General features: G+C 40.1%; 1 protein-coding gene across 5 annotated transcripts in view; it reads left to right on the forward strand.

Annotated features, from left to right (window-relative positions):
- Positions 1 to 25139, forward strand: part of CCNB3 (cyclin B3) — a 55873-nt gene that overhangs the window by 29313 nt on the left and 1421 nt on the right. For 4 of the 5 annotated variants that reach the window (XM_065915238.1, XM_065915241.1, XM_065915239.1 and 1 more), the window contains 3 exons: positions 18317 to 18454; positions 21665 to 21820; positions 23027 to 23176. In XM_065915238.1, coding sequence (XP_065771310.1) covers positions 18317 to 18454; positions 21665 to 21820; positions 23027 to 23176 — 444 coding nt within the window. The remainder of the gene's footprint in view (positions 1 to 18316; positions 18455 to 21664; positions 21821 to 23026; positions 23177 to 25139) is intronic. The other variant, XM_065915240.1, reaches the window with a different exon arrangement.

Below are 25139 nucleotides of genomic sequence, written 5' to 3' on the forward strand. Positions count from 1 at the left end.
TATGGTTAACTGTTCTAACACCTTTTGTGGAAAAATATACTTCGCCACTGAACTGTTTTTGGACCTTTGCCAAAAAACAGTTTGCCTTATTTGTGCGGGCCTATTTTTGTACTTATTTCTACATTCTGTTTCCTTGATCTGTGTGTCTTTCTCTTTGCCAACATCTTTAATGTGATTATTCAAGTTATTATATCAGATGACTTTTGGAAGTTTCTGATTTTCAAGGAATTGGTCCTTTCATTTAAGTTGTTGAATTTATGTTCATAGTATTTGCTGATTATTTAGTCGTTCATCCTTGATATTTAGTAATTTGTGTCTTCTCTCTCTTTATCGATCTTGCTTGGAGTTTATCATTTTTATTGATCTTTTCAAAGAACCAGATTTTGGTTTCACTTGTTTTCTTTATTTTTCTCTTATCAGTTTAACTGATATCTGCTTTAATTTTAACAGTTTCCTTTCTCTTGCTTTGGATTTAATTTGCTCTTCTTTTCCTAGTTTGAGGTAGAAGAGCAGATTATTGATTTCAGAATTCTTTTCTTCTTTAAAAATATTTATTTATTTAATTTTTGGTAGTGCTGTGTCTTTGATGTTGTACAGGTTTTCTCTAGTTGCAGTGAGCAGGGGCTACTCTCTAGTTGTGGTGCATGGGTTTCTCATTGTGGGGGCTTCTCTTGTTGTGTAGCACGGACGCTAAGGCAAGTGGACTTAGTAGTTGTGACACGTTGGTTTACTTGCCCCATGGCATGTGGGATATTACCAGACCATGGATCAAACCCATGTCCCCTGCATTGGCAGGCCAGTTCTTAACCACTGGACCACCAGGATGTCCTAGGACTTTTCTTCTTTTCTAATATAAGCACCTAATTGCTATAATTTCTCCCTAAGTACCACTTTTAACTGCTTGAACTATTTAGAAGTTTGTTTAATCTCTAAATGTTTGGAGATTTCACTATTATTTTTCTGGTATCGATTTGTAGTTTAATTCCACTGTGATCAAAGAAAACAGTTTGTATGATTTTTAATTATTTTTTTAAAAAATTAAGGTTTATTGTTCAGGATATGGTCTGTCTTGGTGAATGTTACATATGCACTTGAGAAGAATGTGTATCCTGCTGTGTTGGATGGAGTGAGTGTTCTATAAAATGTCAGTTAGATTCAGTTGGTTCATGTTGTTAATTTCCTTATTATTTTTGCTGATTTTCCATGAACTAATTCTGTTATTGAGAGAAGAGTATTGAAGTTTTAAACTATGATTATGAATTTGTCTATTTCTCTTTTCAGTTTTGTCACTTTTTTTCTTTGTGTATTTTGAAAATCTGTTGTTTAGAGCATATGAGCATATATTTTTAGGATTGTCATGACCTCTTCATAGTTCTTTATGACTTGCTTTTTTTTCTCATGTAACAATGCTCATGTAATTGCAAATATCTTTCTAGTTAAATTGACTTTTCTACATCAGTTTTGTCAACTGTGTAGTATTCTGTTTTCCCATCTAAGTACTAACCAGGGCCAACCCTGCTCAGCTTCCAAGTTCAGATGAGATTGGGTGCATTCAGGGTGGTATGGCCTTAGACTGTAGTATTCTGTTCTTCAACTGGAATTATTTACTCAGCCTCCTATTAATGGACATATAGGTTATTTCCAATAACCCTGTAGTGAACATGCATATATTTGCATTGGTCATAAATGTACTTTTGTTTTTCTGGAATAAATTACTAGGAATAGAAGTATTAGACCAACACAATGAATATTTAAATTTTTGTGGGTGTAGGAAACTATTTTGGGGGGCTCTCAATAAATATTTATTGCTTTAAAAAATTAAATTTACCCAATTGTGTATAGACAACTATGCTACTGAAGTGTCTTGCCCAATTGTACTTTTCAGTTCAGTAAGTTCAGTCACTCAGTTGTGTCCGACTCTTTGTGACTCCATGGACTGAAGCACGCTTGGCCTCCCTGTCCATCACCAACTCCCGGAGTTTACCCAAACTCATGTCCGTTGAGTCGCTGATGCCATCCAACTATCTTATCCTCTGTCATTCACTCCTCCTCCTGCCTTCAATTTTTCCCAGCTTCAGGGTGTTTTCAAATGAGTCAGTTCTTTGCATCAAGTGGACAAAGTATTGGAGTTTCAGCTTTCAGCAACAGTCCTTCCAATGAATATTCAGGACTGATTTCCTTTAGGATGGACTGGTTGGATCTCCTTGCAGTCCAAGGGACTCTCAAGAGTCTTCTCCAGGACCACAGTTCAAAAGCATCAATTCTTTGGTGCTGAGCTTTCTTTATGGTCCAACTCTCATATCCATACATGACTACTGGAAAAACCATAGGTTTGACTAGACAGACTTTTGTTGGTAAAGTAACGTCTCTGCTTTTTAATATGCTGTCTAGGTTGGTCATAGCTTTTCTTCCAAGGAGCAGGTGTCTTTTAATTTCAAGGCTGCAGTCACCATCTGCAGTGATTTTGGAGCCCAAAAGAATAAGTCTGTTACTGTTTCCACTGTTTCCCCATCTATGCCATGATCTTAGTTTTCTGAATGTTGAGTTTCAAGCCAACTCTTTCACCCTCCTCTTTCACTTTCATCAAGAGGCTTTTTAGTTCTTCTTCACATTCTGCCATAAGGGTGGTGTCATCTGCATATCTGAGGTTATTGATATTTCTCCCAGCAATCTTGATTCCAGCTTGTGCTTGTTCCAGTCCAGCGTTTCTCATGATGTACTCTGCATATAAATTAAATAAGCAGGGTGACAATATACAGCCTTGATGTACTCCTTTCCTGATTTGGAACCAGTCTGCTGTTCCATGTCCAGTTCTAACTGTTGCATCCTGACCTGCATACAAATTTCTCATGAGGCAGGTAAGGTGGTCTGGTATTCCCATCTCATTAAGAATTTTCCACAGTTTGTTGTGATCCACACAGTCAAAGGTGTAGTCAATAAAGCAGAAGTAGATGTTTTACTAGAACTCTTTTGCTTTTTTGATGATCCAGTGGATGTTGGCAATTTGATCTCTGGTTCCTCTGCCTTTTCTAAATGTAGCTTGAACATCTGGAAGTTCACAGTTACAGTTCACGTACTGTTGAAGCCTGGCTTGGAGAATTTTGAGCATTACTTTGCTAGTGTGTGAGATGAGTGCAATTGTGCACTGAAAGTTTGAGCATTCTTTGGCATTGCCTTTCTTTTTTTTTTTTTTTAAATTTTATTTTATTAGTTGGAGGCCAATTACTTCACAACATTTCAGTGGGTTTTGTCATACATTGACACAAATCAGCCATAGAGTTACACGTATTCCCCATCCCGATCCCCCCTCCCACCTCCCTCTCCACCCGACTCCTCTGGGTCCTCCCAGTGCACCAGGCCTGAGCACTTGTCTCATGCATCTCACCTGGGCTAGTGATCTGTTTCACCATAGATAATATACATGCTATTCTTTTGAAACATCCCACCCTCACCTTCTCCCACAGAGTTCAAAAGTCTGTTCTGTACTTCTGTGTCTCTTTTTGTTTTGCATATAGGGTTATCATTACCATCTTTATAAATTCCATATATATGTGTTAGTATGGCATTGCCTTTCTTAGGGATTGGAATGAAAACTGACCTTTTCCAGTCCTGTGGCCAGTGCTGAGTTTCCCAAATTTGCTGGCATATTGAGTACAGCACTTTCACAGCATCACCTTTTAGGATTTGAAATAGCTCAACTGGAATTCCATCAGCTCCACTAGCTTTGTTTGTAGTGATGCTTCCTAAGGCCCACTTGACTTCACATTCCAGGATGTCTGGATCTAGGTGAGTGATCACACCATTGTGGTTATCTGAAAATCTTTTTTTGTATAGTTCTTCTGTGTATTCTTGCCACCTCTTCTTAATATCTTCTGCTTCTGTTAGGTCCATACCATTTCTGTCCTTTATTGAGCCCATCTTTGATGGCAAGAGTGAATATCAACATTTTAGGAATCAGCGAACTAAAGTGGATTGGAGTGGGTGAGTTTAACTCAGATGACCAAAATTAGACGAAATGGAATAGCCATCATAGTCAACAAAAGAGGCCAAAATGCAATCTTAAAAACGACAGAATGATCTCTGTTTTCAAGGCAAACCATTAAATATCACAGTAATCCAGGTCTATGCCCCAACCAGTAGTGCTGAAGAAGCTGAAGTTGAATGGTTCTATGAAGACCTACAAGATCTTCTAGAACTAACACCCAAAGAAGATGTCCTTTTCATTATACAGGACTGGAATGCAAAAGTAGGAAGTCAAGAAATACCTAGAGTAACAGGCAAATATTCCCTTGGAGTGCAGAATGAAGCAGGGCAAAGGCTGATAGAGTTTTGCCAAGAGAATGCACTGATCATAGCAAACACCCTCTTCGAACAACATAAGAGAAGACTCTACACATGGACATCACCAGATGGTCAATGCCGAAATCAGATTAATTATATTCTTTGCAGCCACAGATGGAGAAACTCTATACAGTCAGCAAAAACAAGACCAGGAGCTGACTGTGGCTCAGATCATGAACTCCTTATTGCCAAATTCAGACTTAAGTTGAAGAAAGTAGGGAAAACCATTCAGGCATGACCTAAATCAAATCCCTTACGATTATACAGTGGAAGTGAGAAATAGATTCAAGGGATTAGATCTGATAGCCAGAGTGCCTGAAGAACTATGAACGGAGGTTCGTGACATTGTACAGGAGGCAGGGATCAAGACCATCCCCAGAAAAAGAAATGCAAAAAGGCAAAGTGGTTGTCTGAGGAGGCCTTACAAATAGCTGTGAAAAGAAGAGAAGTGAAAGGCAAAGGAGAAAAGGAAAGATATACCTGTTTGAATGCAGAGTTCCAAAGAATAGCAAGTGATCAATGCAGTTGTACTTTTACCAGTACTCAATAAAAGTGATTATTTTCTCATAATCTTAGCAACATCAGATGTTATATTTTTGAGTTCTGATAAGTGACATTTGGCAGGACTGATGTTGAAGCTGAAACTCCAATACTTTGGCCACCTGATGTGAAGAGCTGACTCATTTGAAAAGACCCTGATTCTGGGAAAGATTGAGGGCAGGAGGAGAAGGGGATGACAGAGGATGAGATGGTTGGATCGCATCACTGACTCAATGGACATGGGTTTGGGTGGACTCCTGGAGTTGGTGATGGACAGGGAGGTCTGGCGTGCTGCGATTCATAGGGTCGCAAAGAGTCGGACAAGACTGAGTGACTGAACTGTACTGACTAAGTGACATTTTTAATGTATTATTTTAGTGTGATGTATAGGAGCATTGACATTTTAAGTAGTCAGGTCTATCAATTATTACCTTTGTGATTTTAAGATTTGTTTCTCATAGAAAAGCCTTCTTCAGTCATAATTATATAAATATTTCTTTGAATTTTTTCTAGAACATTTATAGTTTCATGTTCACATTTAAATCTTTATCTGGATTTTATTTTGGTTTTGGTGTCAGCCTTTATACACCATTCTCCAACCCAGTTCTTCTTATTCTAATACCATTTATTGTTTGTCATTAGCTACTGGTTTGAAATGACATCTTTAATTACATATACTTGGCTTTGTTAATGGTCTTTCCAACTATTCTTTGGTATGTTTATCTATTCTAACACCAGTGGTATGCCATTTTTATTATTGTAGTTTTTTTTAATACATATATTACCTCTTTACTAATCTTTTACAAAGTATTCATGGTTATTCTTACACATTAATTGTTCCAGGTGAGATGTAGAAAAATTTTGTCAAGTTCTCAAAAATAGCCTGTTGGGATTAATTCAAGGAGAATTCAAAAAAAAAAAAAAAAAAGGAGAATTCACAGATTTTACAATATTGAGTTTTCCAAGCCAGTTATGTTGTATCTATCTTGTTACCAGGTCTTCTTTTACAATATTAAGTTTTAAAAGATTCTCTTCATATCAGTCTCACTGACTTAAAAATGTTTTTCTTGGGTATTGAGAAATTTTTAAATGTTATGGGTGTTATCCTTAAAATATTTTATTTTATTCATTTATTTTTGGCTGTGCTGGCTCTTCATTGCTGCGTGAGGGTTTTCTCTAGTTGTGGTAAGCAGGGGCTAGTCTCTAGTTGCAGTGCATTGGCTTCTCATTGTGGTTGGTTCTCTTGTTGTGGAGCATGATCTCTCGAGTGTGCAGGCTTCAGTAATTGCAGTTTGTGGGCTAAGTAGTTGCAGCTCTCAGGCTCTGGAGCCCAGGCTCAGTAGTTGTGGTACATGGGCTTAATTGCCACATAGCATGTGGAGTCTTTCTGGACCAGGGATTGAACCAGTGTCCCCTGCAGTAGCAGGTGGCTTCTTAACCATTGGACCGCCAGGGAATTCCTATCCTTTTTTCCTTAATTTAAAAATTTATTGCTAGCATATTAAGAAAGAAATTAATTTTTTCTATATTTTGTGTTCATCTACTCTGTTGAACTTAGTCATGGTTTATTTAATTTACTCTTGGATTTGATGTACTTATACTTCATTTAGAATTTTGCTTCTATAATCACACATACATGCATGCTAAATCACTTCAGTCATGTCCGACTCTGGAGCCCTCTGGACTGCAGTCTGCCAGGCTCCTCTGTCCATGGGATTCTCCAGGCAAGAATAACTGGAGTGGGTTGCCATGCTCTCTTCCAGGGGATCTTCCCGATCCAGGGATCAAACCCATGTCTCTTATGCCCCCTGCATTGACAGGGGGGTTCTTTACCACTGGCGCCACCTAGAGATTCCTTTATAAGTTTTTGGTGTAAAGGATGCTATCTGTATTCAGTTTTGGTACCAGGATCAGTCTAGCTTATTAATTAATAAGGGAAATTAATTAATTAGGGAAATTTTCCTACAGTATTAAATTTAACACAGGAGTTACATTTTCCTTGAAGAACTTGCTCATGAACTCATTGAGGTGTGATGCTATTTGTGTGTGTCACTCTTTGGTAACTTTTTCTAATAACATTGATGGTTATTGGCCTCCTAAGGTTTTATTTTTTAACTGGAGGAAAATTGCTTTACAATGTTATGTTGGTTTCTGCCATACAAAAATGCAAATCAGTCATAATTGTACATATATCACCTCCCTCTTAAGCCTCTCTCCCCTCCCCCATCCCACCCCTCTAGGTCATCACAGGGTACCAGGCTGAGCTCCCTGTGTTATATAACAACTTCTTACTAGCTATCTATTTTACCCACAGTAGTGTATGTATGTGTATGTTACTTTTTCCATTTGTCACACTCTCTCTTTCCCCCACTGTATCCACAAGTCCATTCTCTACATCAATGTCTCCATTCCTTCAATGCAAATAGGTTCATCAATACCATTTTTCTAGATTCCATATATGTGCGTTAATATACAATATTTGTTTTTCTGACTTACTTCAGTCTGTGTAACAGGCTCTAGGTTCATCTACCTCACTACAACTGAATCAAGTTCTTTTTTTTAATGCTGAATAATACTCCATTGTATACATGTACCACATCTTCTTTATTCATTCATTTGTCAATGGACATCTAGGTTGCTTCCATGTCCAGGAATACTGCTGCAGTTGTAAATACTGCTGCAATGAACACTGGGGTACATATGTCTTTTAGAATTGTGGCTTTCTCAGGGTATATGCCCAGTAGTTGGATCACTGGATCATATGGTAGATTTATTCCTAGTTTTTTAAGGACTCTCCATGTTGTTCTCCATAATGGCTGTATCAATTCACATTCCCACCAACAGTGCAAGAGCGTTCCCTTTTCACCACACCCTCTCCAGCATTTATTGTTTATAGTTTTTTTTTTTAATTTTGGCCATTCTGACTGGTGTGAGGTGATACCTCATTGTAGTTTTGATCTGCATTTCTCTAATAATTAGTAATGTTGAGCATCTTTTCATTGTTTATTGACTATCTGTATGTCTTCTTTGGAGAAATGTTTGTTTTGGTCTTCTGTCTATTTTTTTATTGGACTGTTTGTTTTTCTGATATTGAGCTATATGAGCTGCTTATATATTTTGGAGATTAATCCTTTGTCAGTTGTTTCATTTGCAATTATTTTCTTCCATTCTGAAGGATGTCTTTTAACTTGTTTCTTGCTTCCTTTGCTGTGCAAAAAGTTTTAAGTTTAATTAGATCCCATTTGTTTGTTTTTGTTTTTCTTTCCACTACTCTAGGAGGTGGGTCAAAGAGGATCTTGCTGTGATGTATGTCAAAAGAATGTACTGACTATATTTTCCTCTAAGAGCTTTATAGTTTATGGCCTTACATTTATGTCTTTAATCCATTTTGAGTTTATTTTTGTGTATGATGTTGGGAAGTGTTCTAATTTCATTCTTTTATACATAGCTGTCCAGTTTTCCCAGCACCACTTATTGAAGAAGCTGTCTTTTCTCTATTGTATATTCTTGCCTCCTTTGTCAAAGATAAGATGGCCCATAAGTGCGTGGGTTTATTTTTCTGATTTTTCGTTGTTAGCATATAGGAATGCAAGGGATTTCTGTATATTTTAATATCCTGTGACTTTACTATATTTATTGATTAGCTTTAATAATTTTCTGGTGGCATCTTTAGGGTTTTCTATGTATAGTATCATATCATGTGCAAATAGTGAGAGTTTTACTTCTTTTCCAAACTGGATTCCTTTTATTTCTTTTTCTTCTCTGATTGCTGTGGCTAGGACTTCCTAAACTGTGTTGAGTAACAGTGATGAGAGTGGGCACGCTTGTCTTGTTCCTGATATTAGAGGAAATGCTTTCAGTTTTTCACCATTGAGAATAATGTTTCCTGTGAGTTTGTCATATATGACCTGTATTATGTTGAGATATTTTCCTTCTTACTTTCTGGAGAGTTTTAATCATAAATGGCTGTTGAATTTTATATAAAGCTTTCCCTGCATCTATTGAGATGATCATATGGTTTTTGTTTTTCAATTTGTTGATATGGTGTATCACATTGATTGATTTGCATATATTGAAAAATCCTTGCATCCCTGGGATAAAGCCTGCTTGATCATGATGTATGATCCTTTTAATGTGTTGTTGGATTCTGTTTACTAAAATTTTGTTGAGGATTTTTGCATCTATATTCATCAGTGATGTTGACCTGTAATTTTCCTTTTTTGTGGTATTTTTGTTTGGTTTTGGTGTCAGGGTGGTGGTGGTGTCGTAGAATGAGTTTGGAAGTTTTCCTTCCTCTGCAATTTTCTGGAAGATTTGAGCAGGATAGATGTTAGCTCTTCTCTAAACTTTTGGTAGTATTTGCCTGTGAAGCTTTTGTTTATTGGAAGATTTTTGATTAGTTTCAATGTCTGTGCTTGTGATTGGTCTCTTCATGTTGTCTATTTTTTGTGAATCATTTTGGAAGATTATACTTTTCTAAGAATTTGTCCATTTCTTCTAGGTTGTCCATTTTATTGGCATATAGTTGCTTACAGTAGTCTCTTATGATCCTTTGTATTTCTGCATTGTCTGTTGTAACTTCCCCTTTTTCATTTCTAATTTGTCTTCTCCCTTTTTTCCTTGATGAATCTGGCTAATGGTTTGTCAGTTTTGTTTATTTTTTCAACCAGCTTTTAGTTTTATTGATCTTTGCTGTTGTTTCTTTTGTTTCTTTTTATTTCTTCTCTGATCTTTATGATGTCTTTCCTTCTACTAATTTTGGGGTTTTTTTCTTTTTATAGTTGCTTTTAATTTAAGGTTAGGTTGTTTATTTAATGTTTTTCATGTTTCTTGAGGTAGGCTTGTATTGCTATAAACTTCCCTTATAAAGAGAAAAGAGAAAAAAAAGAAAAAGGACAAAAAAAGAATAAAAACAGGAATCAAAAAGGAGAGAGCAATCAAGCCAATAGACAAACCCGTAAGTGTAAAAGAATACTAAAAACTAGACTAGCAAAAATACAAAATCAAAAAGAAGGAAAAAGTGCACAATAAAGAGTACTGCAAAAATAGGAAAAAATAAAATAAGTATTTAAATATAAGATGTTTTTAAAAAGGAAGAAGATAAAAATAATTAAAGGAATAATAAAGAACAACATTAGAAGAATACAAGAAAAGAAGAATGTGCTCTAATTCCGCCATTGTCCTCTCCACATAGTGAACACCAGCCAGTCTGTGTACTGAGGAAGTCCTTCAATATTTCTAGGAAGGTCTCTGGACCTGCTGTGGGGTCAGCTCAGACTCAGATCTGGCCTTACTCCAGGTTGTGCTTGCTCCCAAAGTTCACAATTGCCTGCAAATTCCACAGTCTCAGGCTAATTGTGTGCATGTAATCCACTGCAGCTGCAACTGCAGGAGTTTATTCCCTCCCTCCTCTTTTCTCACACAGCCCCTGGTCCTCCACTTTGATTTTAGATCTGGCTCTGCTTGTAGGCCACCCTGTTGTGTCTCTTCCCCACCCAAACTAGTGGGGGTAAAGGTAGCAGCTTTTTAGGGCCCACTTGCTCAGTTGGGCTGTGGAGAGGGAGGGTTATGGAGGCCATAGTTGGGGTGCTTGGGGACTGTTTGCTGGGACTCAGGCCTGTAGGAAGTTGCTAACGTCTGAGGTGGGTCATGTGCTCTCCCACGGGAATTAGCCTTGAGTTGTATGTCCCTTGGCAGAGCCAAGCTGTTTAGGCTCCCCGGGAGGTGTGGGCAGTAACCTTTGCCTGCTTATGACTTGGTCGCAGCTACTACCTCTGTGGTCAGGACTGCAGTGGTGGCATTTAGTCCCTGTCTCAGGCACTCCCCCTGGCTTTGAGGCCTTGGCAGTGGCCAGTCAGCTTGCATTCTCCCTCTGGGATTGTAAACTGCAGTCACATCTAGTTCCACCTCTGGCACTCTTGCTGGCTTGGCATACTTTGGTGGCAGCCAGGCATATCTTCCTCTGGGGTCAGGCAGCTCATAGCCCTTGCTTATCCCACCTCTGGCATTCTCGGAGGTGGGTTCCTGGGATCTGTGAGCTTGGGGAGTTAGGGGTTCTTGCGGCAACAAACTCTTGCCTCTCTGGGAGGCCCAGGCTTTTTCCTGGACTCCCTCAGCTGTGTTGTACTAGCCCCTCAGAGTATCTGCACAGCAGTCAACCCCAGTTTTCTCCCTGGGGCCTGAGCCCTGAGGCCTGAGCCTCAGCATCCAGCCCCCCTCTTGCCACAGTGGGTGTGCAAGGTGCTTCTTGGCTGGGAAGTGCTGGCTGACAACATCTCTGTGGTGAATTCTCTCTGTTTTGCCTTCCGAGCACCTATTGCTGCATTCCCCCTGAGGGTCTGAAGCTCTCCCCATCCCCACCCGTGCTGGGGTGTCCAAATGTGCAGAAACTCTTCCTCCTTCATGGCTCCCTCCCTGGGTGCAGGTCCCTCTTCCAAACTCCTTTGTCTCTTTTTATCTTTATCTTTTGCCCTACCTCATTCTGAGGAGATTGGCTTGCCTTTTTGGAAGTCTGGGATCTTCTGCCAGCATTCAGAAGGTGTTCTGTATGAGTTGTTTCATGTGCACATGTATTTTTAATACATTTCTGGGGAGGAAGGTGATCTCCCCATCTTCCTCTTCTGCCATCTTGAAAGTTGCACACCTAATGTCTTATTATTCTTCTTGAGTCATTTTTGTAGTTTATATTTCCTTAAAAATCATTGATTTCATGGATATTTTCACAGATATTACTATAGATTGCACATGGTATTCTTTTACAATCCTTTGTAATTATTTCTTTTCTCATTCAAAATGTGTGTGATGTGTAATCTCTCTCCCATGTATTTGCATGCCTTTTCATCAAAAAAGATTGATACAGTCCTCTGGTCAAAGAACCAGCTCATGGATAAATACATAACTCTCTTTTTAATGAAATTCATTACCATCTGCTTTCACCTTTTTATTTTATTCTTATTTTATTAAATTTTATTTGCTGTTTTTCCCTGGCATCTTAAAATGAGTGCTTAGTCTATTTTAACTTTTTTCTGACTTCATAATAAAAACCCCAAAACTATATATATATTTTTTCTAAGTAAAGTTCTGACTATATCCTACCAGTTTTGAAAGATAGTATTGTAGCTATCTTGTTTTTTCTCAATAATTTTGCAATTTTTATTTTCCCTTTGAGCCAGGCTTTTTTAAGAATGATGCTTATGATTTTTTCAAATGCATTGCTTGTCTTTAGTTTGTTTGGTTTATCCTTTTATTGTCAATTTCTAGATTTATTATATTGTGTATTGAGAATGTGACCTGAATGATAATTTCTGCTTTTTTTTAGTTAATGAGATTTTCTTCATGGCTTCAGATATAATGGGCTTTTGTAAATAGTTCACTGATGTTTGAAGAAAATATGTATTCTCTTCAGGGTACAAGAATCATTATATCAATTAATTTTGGCTTAATAATTATTGTATAATTTATATGCTAATTTATTTTTTCTGCTTAACTTATCAAAGTCTAAGAGCAATGTGATAACCATCCATAATCATTGTTTTAATTAATTTATCCTGGCATTTCTTCACCCCCTCCATCTCACCTTAACCACTCTGTTCGATACAATTTTTTAAGCTACAAAATTAATACATGGTTAAAGTATGTGTGTATTCATATGTTTGTGTGTGTGTATGTACAAAAACAACTGTTTTATTCTATCCTTATTTCTCAGAGATAACTATAATTTAGAATGTATCTTTTTTGTCTTATCACTTCTATTAAGTATTTGACTATGATTTCTTTAAAAATGTTGAATTATATGAATAATACATGAATGCATATACATACACGCATATATAAAAATATAGCTTTTTACTGAGTGTGGGTTTTTTGATATCTTTTGTTACATGAATAGGTCATGTGCCACTTGCTCTTTTCTCTTAATAAGTCTTAATAATCTTCCCATATAAGTATACACCTATCTCATTCTTTTCCATATGGATATTGTTGTTGCTTACTTAACCTACCCCTTTGGAGCTGACCTATTAATTTACTCTCAAGAAAGATAAGATAATGTGCATACTTTGAGTTTATTTCTTCTCCTGTTTTTAATCAAAGTAATCTAGACTTTTAGATTCAGATTATTATTTAATATATTACATTCCCTATAAATAATTATTTTTACATGTCTATATGCAGATCTGTTTTCAGTTTTATGTGGTATATTGTGGGTCCTTTCACTCTAAAGATTCAGTCTTTCTTTGGCTCAGAAGAAATTTTATTTATTATTTTTCTCTCATTTTGATTTCCCGTGTGTGTGTGTGTGTGTGTGTGTCTCCAAAATCTGTTCTCCTTGAGTCTCAAGTTTTTATTCATTATCCTCGACTTTCTTTTACCTCTCACTTCTGGGAGAATTTCTTAAAGTGGCCTTTGAATCATTGATTTGGTTTTTTTCATAATCTAATATACTGTTCACTGCCTCTATTGCATTTTATTTATGTAGCTACTTTTTCCGGAGAAGGCAATGGCACCCCACTCCAGTACTCTTGCCTGGAAAATCCCATGGACAGAGGAACCTGGTGGGCTGCAGTCCACGGGGTGGCTAAGAGTCAGACAGGACTGAGCTACTTCACTTTCGCTTTTCACTTTCATGCATTGGAGAAGGAAATGGCAACCCACTCCAGTGCTCTTGCCTGGAGAATCCCAGGGACAGGGGAGCCTGGTGGGCTGCCGTCTATGGGGTTGCACAGAGTTGCACACGACTGAAGCGACTTAGCAGCAGCAGTAGCAGCTACTTTTTCATTAGAAATTAGTCTTTCTTGATCTTGGAGTATTCTCTTTTCATAGATTCAGTGTTCTCTCAGATCTAGTTGAGAGTTTGCTTTTTTAAAAAAATAATTAAATTGGAGGCTAATTGCTTTACAATATTGTGGTGGTTTTTGCCATACATTGACATGAATCAGCCATGGGTGTGCATGTGTTCCCCATCCTGAAACCCCTCCCATCTCCCTCCCCATCCCATCCCTCAGAGTCATCCCAGTGCGAGACAGCAAGAGACACAGATGTAAAGAACAGACTTTTGGACTCAGTGGGATGATTTGAGAGACTAGCATTGAAACATGTATATTATCATATGTGAAATAGATCACCAGTCCAGGTTCGATGCATGAGACAGGGTGTCAGGGCTGGTGCACTGAGAGTTTACTTTTAAAAAGTTTATTCTAGATCTTTGGAGTGAAAAGATTTCAATACATAGACACTTGCTCTGGTTCCTCAAAGCATTTCTCCTTGAAAAATTACTTGTTCTTTTTCATATATCTCATAGATTTTTCTCTGTTTATTCATCTTCATAGAAGATGGTCTTTGAGTTTTGGAACTTGGGATGAATTTTATCATATATGCTTCCTAACATATATGAATACATACACACATATTTTAAACATATATTAAGATTAAGTTCAATGTTAAAAGTAATCTTTGTATTTTCTATAGTTTTGATTGATTTATCACTTCCTTTTGTTTCTTCTTATCCATTTCCCAATATGGAAAATAGTTTTTTTTTGAAGAATTGGAAGATTGGAAGGATATGCTAGACAAAGACAGTCATGAGGGAGAGAACCTTGCTCCTGTGATGAAAAGCTTGTCCTCATTTTGTGTAGCTGGTTGGAATTACCCACTCTTCTCTAACTGGCACAAAGTTAGGCTCCTGATTTGAAGCCTGATTCTGAGCAGTCAGAAAAACCATATCATGTGAAAAATAGAGGAAGTCAAATTATTTGGTCTAGAATGAAGATGTATAGGAAACATAATAATTAAAACAGTAGCTGAGGGGCTGTCACAAGAAGGATTAGAATTGTTCTGTGTAGTCCCAAGTGGTAGTTATGTTAGAAGGGTCTCATCTCACTTTCAAGGAAGGAAGAGTGCTGTAACTGACACAGCTGCTAATTTAAATATTTGTTGACTCCACATTTCAACAATTCATTCGGATACTACCTACTCTTTTTGATGTTATCGTTTGATAATGATGTACTGCATGAGTGGCCAGGTGCCTGTGAGGTACTGCAAGGAGGCTATGCATCCACTAGCTTTGTTTGCTCACAAAGTCATCCTCAGAGAATTGCTGTTTTTCATTTTTATACTTTTTTTCCTGTAATTATTTGACCTCAATTTCTTGACACTTGGAGGTAATAGTCATTACTCTTCATCTGCATGAACTCTCCCCATCCCTTTCTTGTATGTTCCATTAGAAAATGTAGTAGGTAGAATAAAATGCCTGCATCCTAATCCTCAGAATCTGAGTATGTTACCTTATATGGCAATGGAAAATTAAACTATGAAATTAAGATTATAATCAGCTGAATTTAAGGTAACGTGACTATACTAGATTATCCAAGTGGGCCCAATTATAATCACAAGTGTTCTTAAATGTGGAAGAGAGAGGCAGAGAGTGATGCAATATGAGAAAGACTCCGCTGGCCACTGCTGGCTTTGAAGATGGAAGGGACCACAAACCAAGGAATATGGGCAGTTTCTAGAAGCCAAAAAAGATTCTCTACTAGAACCTTCAGAATGAACCATAGCCCTAACACTCTGCACTTTTTAATCCAGCAATCCCAATGGATTTATGACCAGCAGATCTGTAAGGTAATGAATCTGTATTGTTTTCAGCCACTAGTGAAAGTTGCTCAGTCGTGTCCAAGTCTTTGCAACCCCATGGACTGTGAATTTTCTAGGCCAGAATACTGGAGTGGGTAGCCTTTCCCTTCTCCAGGGGATCTTCCCAACCCAGGGGTTGAACCAAGGTCTCCTGCATTGCGGGCAGATTCTTTACCAGCTGAGCCACAGGGAAGGCCAAAAATACTGCATTGGGTAGACTATCCCTTCTCCAGCAGATCTTCCCAACTCAAGGATCAAACCCAGGTCTCCCTCATTGCCAGCAGATTATTTACCAGCTGAGTGTGGTAATTTATTGCAGAAGCAGTTGGAAACCAATAAAGCCAGATTTCTGAGAACATCCAGGCCATATCCCAGGAGCAATAAGAAAAGCTTCATGGTATTTCTGTTATTCAGAAATGTAATATATCTATCGCTGAATGGTAATTATTTACCCATCCAGTTATACATCCATTTCTCCATTGCTTTTCATAGACCTCCATTTGGTTATCTAGCCTCTGGTCAATAATATTAGGCAATGAAAAAGGAGGCCCAAAGAAGTAAGTAAGCTTACGTTAAGGGTGATTTCTACTCAGTAGAAAGAAGAATTTTCTGTTAAAATCAGGTTCTGGTTTCTGTTAAAGCCAGGTTATATTTGGAGATTCTGTGGCAGAAACTGAGTATTTGGTGGAGATTTTAGAGGGGATTCACACATTGATTAAGGTGTTGGACTGTTACCAAGTCCAAGCTCATTCTGCTTGCTGCACAATACAATCAATTGGGAGATGAGGTGTTGGGGCAAGAAATAGTGACCTTTATTCAGAAGGCTGGAAGTCTGAACCATCTTGCCAGGGTCTGGATGATAGTTTCTTTTATAAAACAAAGAGTAGGTGAGGTGAGAGGTAAAGTAGAAGGCCATAAGTGGGGGAGGTGAGAGGTAAAGTAAAAGGCCATAACCCGTGTTGCAAATATTTCCTGGTTTCTGCCACTGGGGGATATGTTAATTTTTTCTTTCTGGCAGTCATTCACAGGTGGACTGAGTCAGGATGTTTCCTTTGAGCTGAATTTATTTTAGTTTAACATTCAGGCCTGGAGGGGGGCAGGATTCCTGCAGATGGGCCATTATGTATACTTTAAGCTATAGGCAACATCTCTTTACAAGTTAATCAACTTGTAGAGTAAGGAACAGAATACAAAGGTTAAAGTAAAAGAAACAGACCCAATATGGAGTCAGATTTGTTATTCCCTATTACAGGGCTAGTATAGATTGCATTGTTTTTGAATCCTAAGAACCCAAGGTATTATGAGGAAGAAGCCTCTGTGAGGATTGTGTAGGACGACCATGAGTGCAAATTGTGCCTACACACAGCTTCTAGCCAAGGCAAAAGCAGGCTGGAATCCAGCTAATATCCTTATTTGCTAAGCTGTGCATTCTGACTATGGGGTTGCTATGCCCTGAGACAAGGGCACCTTTTGCTAATTTATATAAAAGTATTGTCTACTTGATAAGATGTGTGCCTGTAGGGTTGCATTCACCCAGAGAGACACCTTTTTTTTCTAATTTGCACAAAGATGCCAAATGGGCTAGCACTAACTGTGGGACTAGGGCTATAGGAGACAGTTTCTTGGAGTTGGTGAAGGCAAGAATAAGGATAAATAAGAGAAAGAAGGAAAGGAAGGTTATACTACTAATGCTTTAATCTTTTTCTGGCTTCTTTAGCCCCTCAGCTCACTTACAAACTGTGCTATTGGTACTTGCTCCCGGTCCATATATTCTAATAGCATATCTAGTTGGGAAGAGAAACTAATGAATGAATAAACTAATAAACAAGTCCCTTTATTTCAGAGCTAAATAAACATCTCTTTTGGGAGTTCATTGTATGAGGTAATAGTGTTTTTTGTGCTGGTCTCAGCCTATCAATAACTAATGTCATGGCTGGACTACCCTCTGTGGTTCGTATTATGATAGCAAAACACTCTTCAACAATAACCATAGGAAACTTTGAAAAAAAATACAGGTTTATTACTTAAAGGGCCTGGAAATTACACAGCATAGCTGGCTCTGCAGGGTGAGGTTGAGGTTGGAGGGAAGGAGAGAGAGAAACAACACACATAAAAACATGCAGGCCAGGGGGTTCTGCTTTTACTGGGTCAGATGTGGGGGCCTCGGATTTCTGGTGCTCACTCTTTATTGGCAAATTTAAAACATAAGAGCAAGAATTTAAAACCTGGGAAGAGAAAAAAATCAGTCCAAATGGTCAGTTATCAAAACCAACCAAGATCTCAAAAACAAAGAAGCCTCAATGGGGAAGGTGGCCTGGCTCTTTATCTCATCTTGTGGCTGGCAGTGTGTTCATTGGACATAGCCATTCTTGAAGTGGATGTCTCTTTGAAGTGGATACTTTGGCAATCAAAACTTAAGCCAGGCGCTGGCATTACAAAAAGTCAATGCTTAGGGTTTACACTATAAAGTAGCAAATTCAGAGAGCAAGAATCTAAGTTTTGGTGGTGAAAGAGAGAGGGTGTGTTCACTCAAGATGCTCATAGAGAAGGTAGAGCATCTCCCTCTGATGTAAGATTTGTCATTTACCCAAATGTGTAGGGATAGGTATTGCCAGGGTCCTCAGAGGCACTAGAGGTACAGCCAGGCACCTAGCTGAAGCATTTCCTACACTCATAGCAGTTTCAGCTGGCTAGGTCTTGTAGTTAAATGTCCTCAATACCACAGACCAGGTAGTTAGATCCATATGGATATGGCTTTGCAGTTGGACAACATGCAGATTCCTGCCTTGTTTGTGTATTCCTCCAGATGACCTTTGAGATGAGTCACGAGACCCTGTACTTGGCAGTGAAGCTGGTAGATCACTACCTTATGAAGGTAATATGCAAGAAAGACAAGTTACAACTCCTTGGTTCCACTGCTTTTATGATTGCAGCAAAATTTGAGGTGAGACCAAATCCATGGGACTTGGAGGAAATTAATCAATCAATTTCTGTCCAAGCCATATATGTATGTATATACATTTACATATGTATGTGTGTGTGCATGTGTATAACATGCATGTGTATATATATATTATATACATGTATACACATGTATGCATGTGTATACATTTGCATATATGTATCTCTGTGTATACAATTGCATTCATAAACACAATTAAGTTTTCCTATCAATTTTTTGTCTGTCTTCCATGGCAGGGAAGCTGGTGTTGGGTGCAAATGGTGGTGTATTTGTTTCCTGGCATCAACAAAGTTCTCCTGTTTCCTCTTTGAAAATGTGTATATGTGGACATATTCCTAGTTGAATGAGTTGTTCTTTTTAAAGCTTCCTTCAGGACCATAATTCTCTCTCCTCACCCCCTTTTCTTCTTCCAGCAACTCCATCTCCTTCTGGTGGAGTCTTGAATTGCATGTTTATGGAAGCATTTCCAAATCTAGGTGCTGGAGACATTCAAGAGAAAATAGCTTAGTGTAGATGATAGTGAGTCCACGTAAATTACTTTTGAAGTAGCATTATAAAAGCAAGTAGCTGGCCATAATCCATCTAACTACTTTATCTGATTCTTTCCTCTTTCTCAGGTGCTAAATGGTCTTGTTTAACTCTCATTTTTCCTTCAGATAAGCTAACAGTATAAGACCTTATGGTTTAGGAACAGAGAAGTAATAACTTCTACTGAGTGCAAACACCTTTAGAACTGTGGATTTGTTTTTGTGCTCGCTCCTCAGCTGTGTCCCTAAGTAGCTTTCCACTTCCCTTCTTCACTCTCTTCTTCACTCGCTAGCTCCTACCTCGATCAGTACTTCCCTCTCTAACTCGAACTCTCCCTCCTTTGCTCCTTACTTGCTTCCTTCTTGTGCCAGTTCTGGCTCACATCCCTGCTTCTGGTCCTCACTCCATTTCCACCCTTACTCTGTTTCTGCGCTCATTACACTTCCACCCTTGCTCCATTGCTCCCTTCCTCCCTCCAGCCTTCTTTCAATTCCTTCCTTGATCCCTCCGTCCATGCTTTGAACACTCACTCACTCCATGCTGAGCTCCCTCCCTCCCTCCATCTACCCACCCACTCTCTTGCTCTTTCTAGCCCTCCTTTTCTCTATCTTTCTCTTGATTACTCCCTCCCCTCCTCACTTGCTCCCTCCTTCCATGATCCTCTCCTTCCTACCCTAGTTCTATCCCTCCCTCCTACCACCTTACCACCCTCCTACCCATCCTGTTTCTCCCTCGATCATATGCTCCACCCTCCCTCCCTTTCCTTTGTTCACTCTCTTCTCTCCTTCCCTAGATAACTCTCTTCCCTCTGTCACATACTCTTTCTCTTGCTCTTCCTTCTCTCTCCTTCCTGTTGCTCTGCTGGTGCCTGCTCCCCTCCCCCTCCCCCTCTGACCCCTTTCCCTTCCCCCCCTTCTTTTTCTGCTGGTTCCTTCTCTCCCCTCCCCACTTGCTTCTTCCCTTCCTATCTCCCATCCTTGCTCCATGGTACCCTGGCATCATGACTCCCCCCCCCCCACCTTAACTTCCTCCCACCCTCTTTCCCTGTTTGCTTTCTTTTTCTTCCTTCTCTCTCTTCTCCCTCCCACCCTCCCTCGTTCTCCTGATGTTTTTCCTCTCTGGCTCATTTCCTTCCCTATTCTCTTACTCCCTGGTTCCCTTGTTCCCCCTCTCTCCTTGCTCCCTCTCTGCTCAACTCCCTCTCACTCATGCTTGTTCCTTGTTCTGCTCCATTCTCTTTTCCTCCCTGGCCTCTTCTTTCCCTGGCTCTCTCCCTCATTCCTATCCTCCCACCCTCCTTCCTGTCCTTGCTTCCTAACCTTCTTGCTTTTTTTCCTCTTTCCCTTCCTCCTCTCTCACTCTCTCCCTTGTTCCCTACTTCCCTCTCTAGCTCATTCCCTTCCCTGCTCACTGTCTTCCTGGTTCATTCCCTTGCTCCCCTTCATCTCTCTTTTTCCTTCGCTTTCTCCCTCCTCCTCCCTCTGCCTACCTAGGGATGTCCTTGTGGGTTGAGCAAGTATTTCCTGCCTCAACCTCAAGGGGGTTAAAAATAAGCTAGGGATCCCTGGCCAGCCAAGCACAGGAGGGAGGAGGAAAGTACAAGGTGCTCTTGTTAGCAGATTTTGGAACCAGGAGTACCTGGCTTTTGGTTGTTGGGACAAAGGAACCCCACTAGGTATTTTGGAGCAAGAAAATCTTCCCCTCACAAGATTGAGAAGTACAGAAAGACTTTTGCAAGGGGAGGTAAGGAGATGATAGGAGAAGAGAAGAAAGGAAGGAACCACTGGTAAGTAGAGCAGTGGAAGGGAGAATTTCTTGTTCTGCCCTTGTCACTAGGTGGTTGTGTGACCTCAAGCAAGTCTCTCTCTCTCTCTGAGCCTCAATTTCCTTGTCTGCAAACCCAGAAGATTGGTCCAGTTTGTGATCTGAAGATAGAGAAAGTTGTGAAAAGAATGCTGGAGTGGGCAGTGAGGTGCAGGTAGAGAAAAGATTCAGGGGTCTTCCTGCCTCCTCTTCCTCACCCCAAAGCTAAATTTCAGCCTGCAGAGGGCGGGACATAGGAAGGTGCTCCTGAATGGGGAGAGAGGTGTTGTTCTCACCCTCCATCTGCCCTGGATCTTCCCAGTGTAGCCCCCCTTGCATATCCTCCCACCACCTTCAGTCTCAGCTTGGGTTCCCTCTGTGCCCATCTCTCTGTCTCTTTCAGTGCCTATTACCCCAACAGTGCCCCCTCCCAAACATCCTTATTCATTCTTTAGACTAGGCAACAAAGTGTGGGCTTATTTTCCATCTCTAGCTCCCCTTTTTGTGGTCTCTTTCCTTCCATTCCCCTCAGAGCAGGCCTTAGATTTCCCATTTCTGGCTCTCACTCATCAGAAGAGAGATCAGTGCTTCCAGTCCATGTGCTGTGTTGTGCCACTTCCAGTGCTGTAAGAATCTACCCCAAAAGGCCTGTCCTCTCTCCTCCTATGTCTCTGATTTTGTTTTTCAGATGGACTGCTCACATCAACCAGATGCTGGCTCTAAGAGCTACCCTGAAGGTTTATTCCAGGGGATGTTATTACCTCCTATCATTCACCCCCACTTCCCCTGCCTTTCATCTCCAAGCAGAGAGGAATGGGTTGTCTTTGCCTGGTTGTGACTGCCTCTCCTCTCCACCCATAGGAGCGCTGCGCACCTAGTGTGAATGACTTCCTGTACATCTGCAATGATATTTATAAGAGAGATGAGATGCTCGCCATGGAAGCCAGCATCCTGAAAATCCTCAAATTTGATATCAACATTCCCATCGCCTATCATTTTCTGCGCAGATATGCTAGGGTAAGAGGGAGGATGCACATCTTCATTTTCCCACTGCTGAGTTAGTCCCCTCCATTCCCAGAGTGGCTCCCTGAGTGGTAGGGAAAGGGACAACTCAGAACAGGGGAGTTTCTTCAAGCCACCCTCCTAGAACGGCGATCTTTATGGAGTGTGGTGGTGGTGGTGGGCAGAGAAAATTGCAGATTTCCATGGTATGCCTGTAAAGTTTTGAGGTGAGGGCAGAGTAGGGGAAGGAAAGAAGATTCTTTCTTTCTTTATTTTTTATTTATTTATTTTTTTTATTTTTCAGTGGGTTTTGTCATACATTGATATGAATCAGCCATAGAGTTACACAAATTCCCCATCCCGGTCTCCCATCCCACCTCCCTCTCCACCCAAGAAGATTCTTTAATCAGGAAGGGACACATGGGAAGTTTAGAGGAGATGCTAGCAAAGTTCTCTTCCTTCACCTGAATATTGCTTACAGGGGAAGTCACTTTGTAATTATTCACTTATTCTACAAGTGTGTTTTGTGGTAGGATTTGTGTGTGTGTGTGTATGTATAAATATACATGAAAAGTGTTAGTTGCTCAGCCGTGTCCAACTCTTTGTGACCCCATGGACTTAGTCCACCAGGCTCCTCTGTCCATGCATTTCTCCAGGCAAGAATACTAGAGTGGGTTGCCATTCCTTTCTCAAGGGGATCTTCCCAATCCAGGGACTGAACCTGGGTCTCCTGCATTGCAGGCAGATTGTTTACTCTCTGAACCACCATGGAAGCCCATAAATATATATGTGTATATATGTAATATATATATATGTATTACACATGTGTGTATATATGTGTGTGTGTGTGTGTGTGTGTAGATTAAAACAAAAGATTTCTAGTCTGAAATCTGGTGCAAAGATAGCAGTTGGAGGCCTTTGGCTTTTCAAAGGATGGTATATACAGAAAGGGGAGGTGGGAGGGTACCACAAGCACAGTTGGTGTTTTGACTTAAGATCCTAAAGATGGCAAATACCATTGCTGATTTCAGAATCACCCCTCCTAAAGATTCTGTGCTTTAGGGACAGGGTCCTTAGTGTGAGTCATGGTAGCAGAAGTACATTGCTCAGGCAGAGAACCATTTAGGCCCAAGGTAGGATAACTGGAGTGAGTGCAGGGGTCATCTGCTTGGTGCCAGTGTTCTGTGTTGATTTCTGAATCAGTCTTCTTCCTGCCTTTAGTGTGTCTATGCCAGCATGAAGACACTGACCTTGTCCCGCTTCATCTGTGAGTTGACCCTGCTGGAATATGACTATGTCCAGGAGAGGGCTTCCAAGCTTGCTGCTGCCTCCTTCTTCCTGGCCCTCTGCATGAACGAGCTCGGACACTGGGTAAATACTTGCGGGCAGTGGGGAAGACTGGGTAGGGATTTAAAAGCACAGGGTCAGCTGGAGGAAGGTGTAAGTTAGGGTTGTGGGAGACTCTGTGACAAAACTGCTGCATATGTGCTGTTATGAATCCTTTAACATCTTGACCTTTTAGGGGCCTGGCTGCCTAAAGGTTTTCTGTAGCCCTGGTTTTGAAGTATTTTATTTCATTTTTCTTTGTCACAGTACCATTTGTTCTAAAGACAGCTTACCTGAAAGCCCAATATCACAAAACAGACTAATGTGAAATTATTTTGATTATGGCAGGGGGTGGGGTAGACCCACTTCTTGCCATACTCCATGCCACCCCTGCTCCTTGCAATCTTCTCAGCAAGGTTGACCCCCTACAGGAGAGCTCATTGGCACAGGATTTGGCAAGTACTGACCCAGAGAATAGAGCAGTGAAAGCAACTGTCCATGTACGTAACAGGGGACTCAGACATATACTATAGTACTCTTCTCTGAAGGGGAAGGCCTCCACAGCCTCCTTCCCCAATACAAATAAAATGTATATTTGATGCTTTCTTAATTTTATGAAAAATTGTGAATAAAAACAACTCTAGGAAACTATGAACTTTTTGAGATGTAAATGAAATCCAAGTAGAAAAAGTGTGTTCACAAATGAGCATACTCTTCCCAACCTCTCCAAGGCCCCTCCAGCCTAAAACTTCTAGCACCACTACTGATGGAATAACCTCTGTGTGCTGAGAAAGAACCTTAAAAATAGTTGTGTGAACTTGGACAAGGCCCCGAAATGTCTTGGGACAGAGGAAGCATTCAGTAAATGGCAGTGATGATGATGAAAAAGAATATGTAATAATGGTTAGCATTTATTGAATGCTTAGATGGTGGTCTAAACACTTTGTATATTAACTCGCTTAATCTTCACAACAACCCTATGAAATCAACAGTATTATCCCTATTGGACAGATAAGAAATAAGTTCCCATGTTTGGCTAATGAGAAGCAGAGCTAGGCTTTGAGAACTACGAGTCTGTTCAAAGTATATACCTATTCTACAATCAGAATGGGTGTGGCCATAGCTCTGGAGCCATGATCCTGGAGGCCCTATGCTGACCCAGGCTTTGGATCCTGGGGAAGTTTGGTAGTCTTCAGGGAGGACGATTGAGAGGCTCAGGGCAGCAAACTGCTTGCCAACCAGCATAGAAATATTTCAGTATTTTAATATTTGATGTGGATGTACTAACATCAGCTAAATATCAGTCCTGATCTGAACCCAGGTAGTCTGGCTTCACATATATATATATGAGAAAGGCTTCACACAGAATGTGACTTTTGAGTTGGGTCCTGAAAGATGAGTAGGAACATGTGAGAAGGGACATTCTAGGTAGAGGGAAGAATGATTGAAAAGACGTGAAGGCAATAAGTGTGATTTTGGGGAGGCAGATAAGATATTTCCTATGGATAGAGCAGGCAATGTATTAACAGGAAATGGTGAGAGGTGATAGCAGCATTCCAATGACTGCCCTTTGCCTGTGGCAGTGGTTTCCAATATTCAGTAGAGCCCTGAGATTCCTGCAGAAGTATCTCAGGGCCATGTAAAAGGGAAAGGGATCCAAATTGGTGGACTTCTGATCCCCTGCCCCCAATTCCAGGTAAGATATTTGGGAAAAAAAATGAGTTCAGGGAGAATAATTCAAGACGTTGTAAGAAAACTCCTGCTTTGCAGAATAATAAATCTTCCTTTGTCTACCTGTGGAACTCCCATTAGACTTTTAGCACCTATTATAGATGTATGCTTCTCTACAAAGCTTTCTGTGGCTCTCCCAGACAAAAGTCATGGGTCCTACAGCTCTCTTCCTCCAGTGTCCCATGCTCCCTTCCCTGGTAGCACTTCCCACACATTTTGTAATTCTTGGTGTGCATGTCTGTCTCTCTCACTAGACTACAGACTCCTCAAGGGCAGG

The sequence above is a fragment of the Muntiacus reevesi genome, chromosome X (assembly GCF_963930625.1).
Source record: "Muntiacus reevesi chromosome X, mMunRee1.1, whole genome shotgun sequence".
Classification (NCBI taxonomy): Eukaryota; Metazoa; Chordata; class Mammalia; order Artiodactyla; family Cervidae; genus Muntiacus; species Muntiacus reevesi.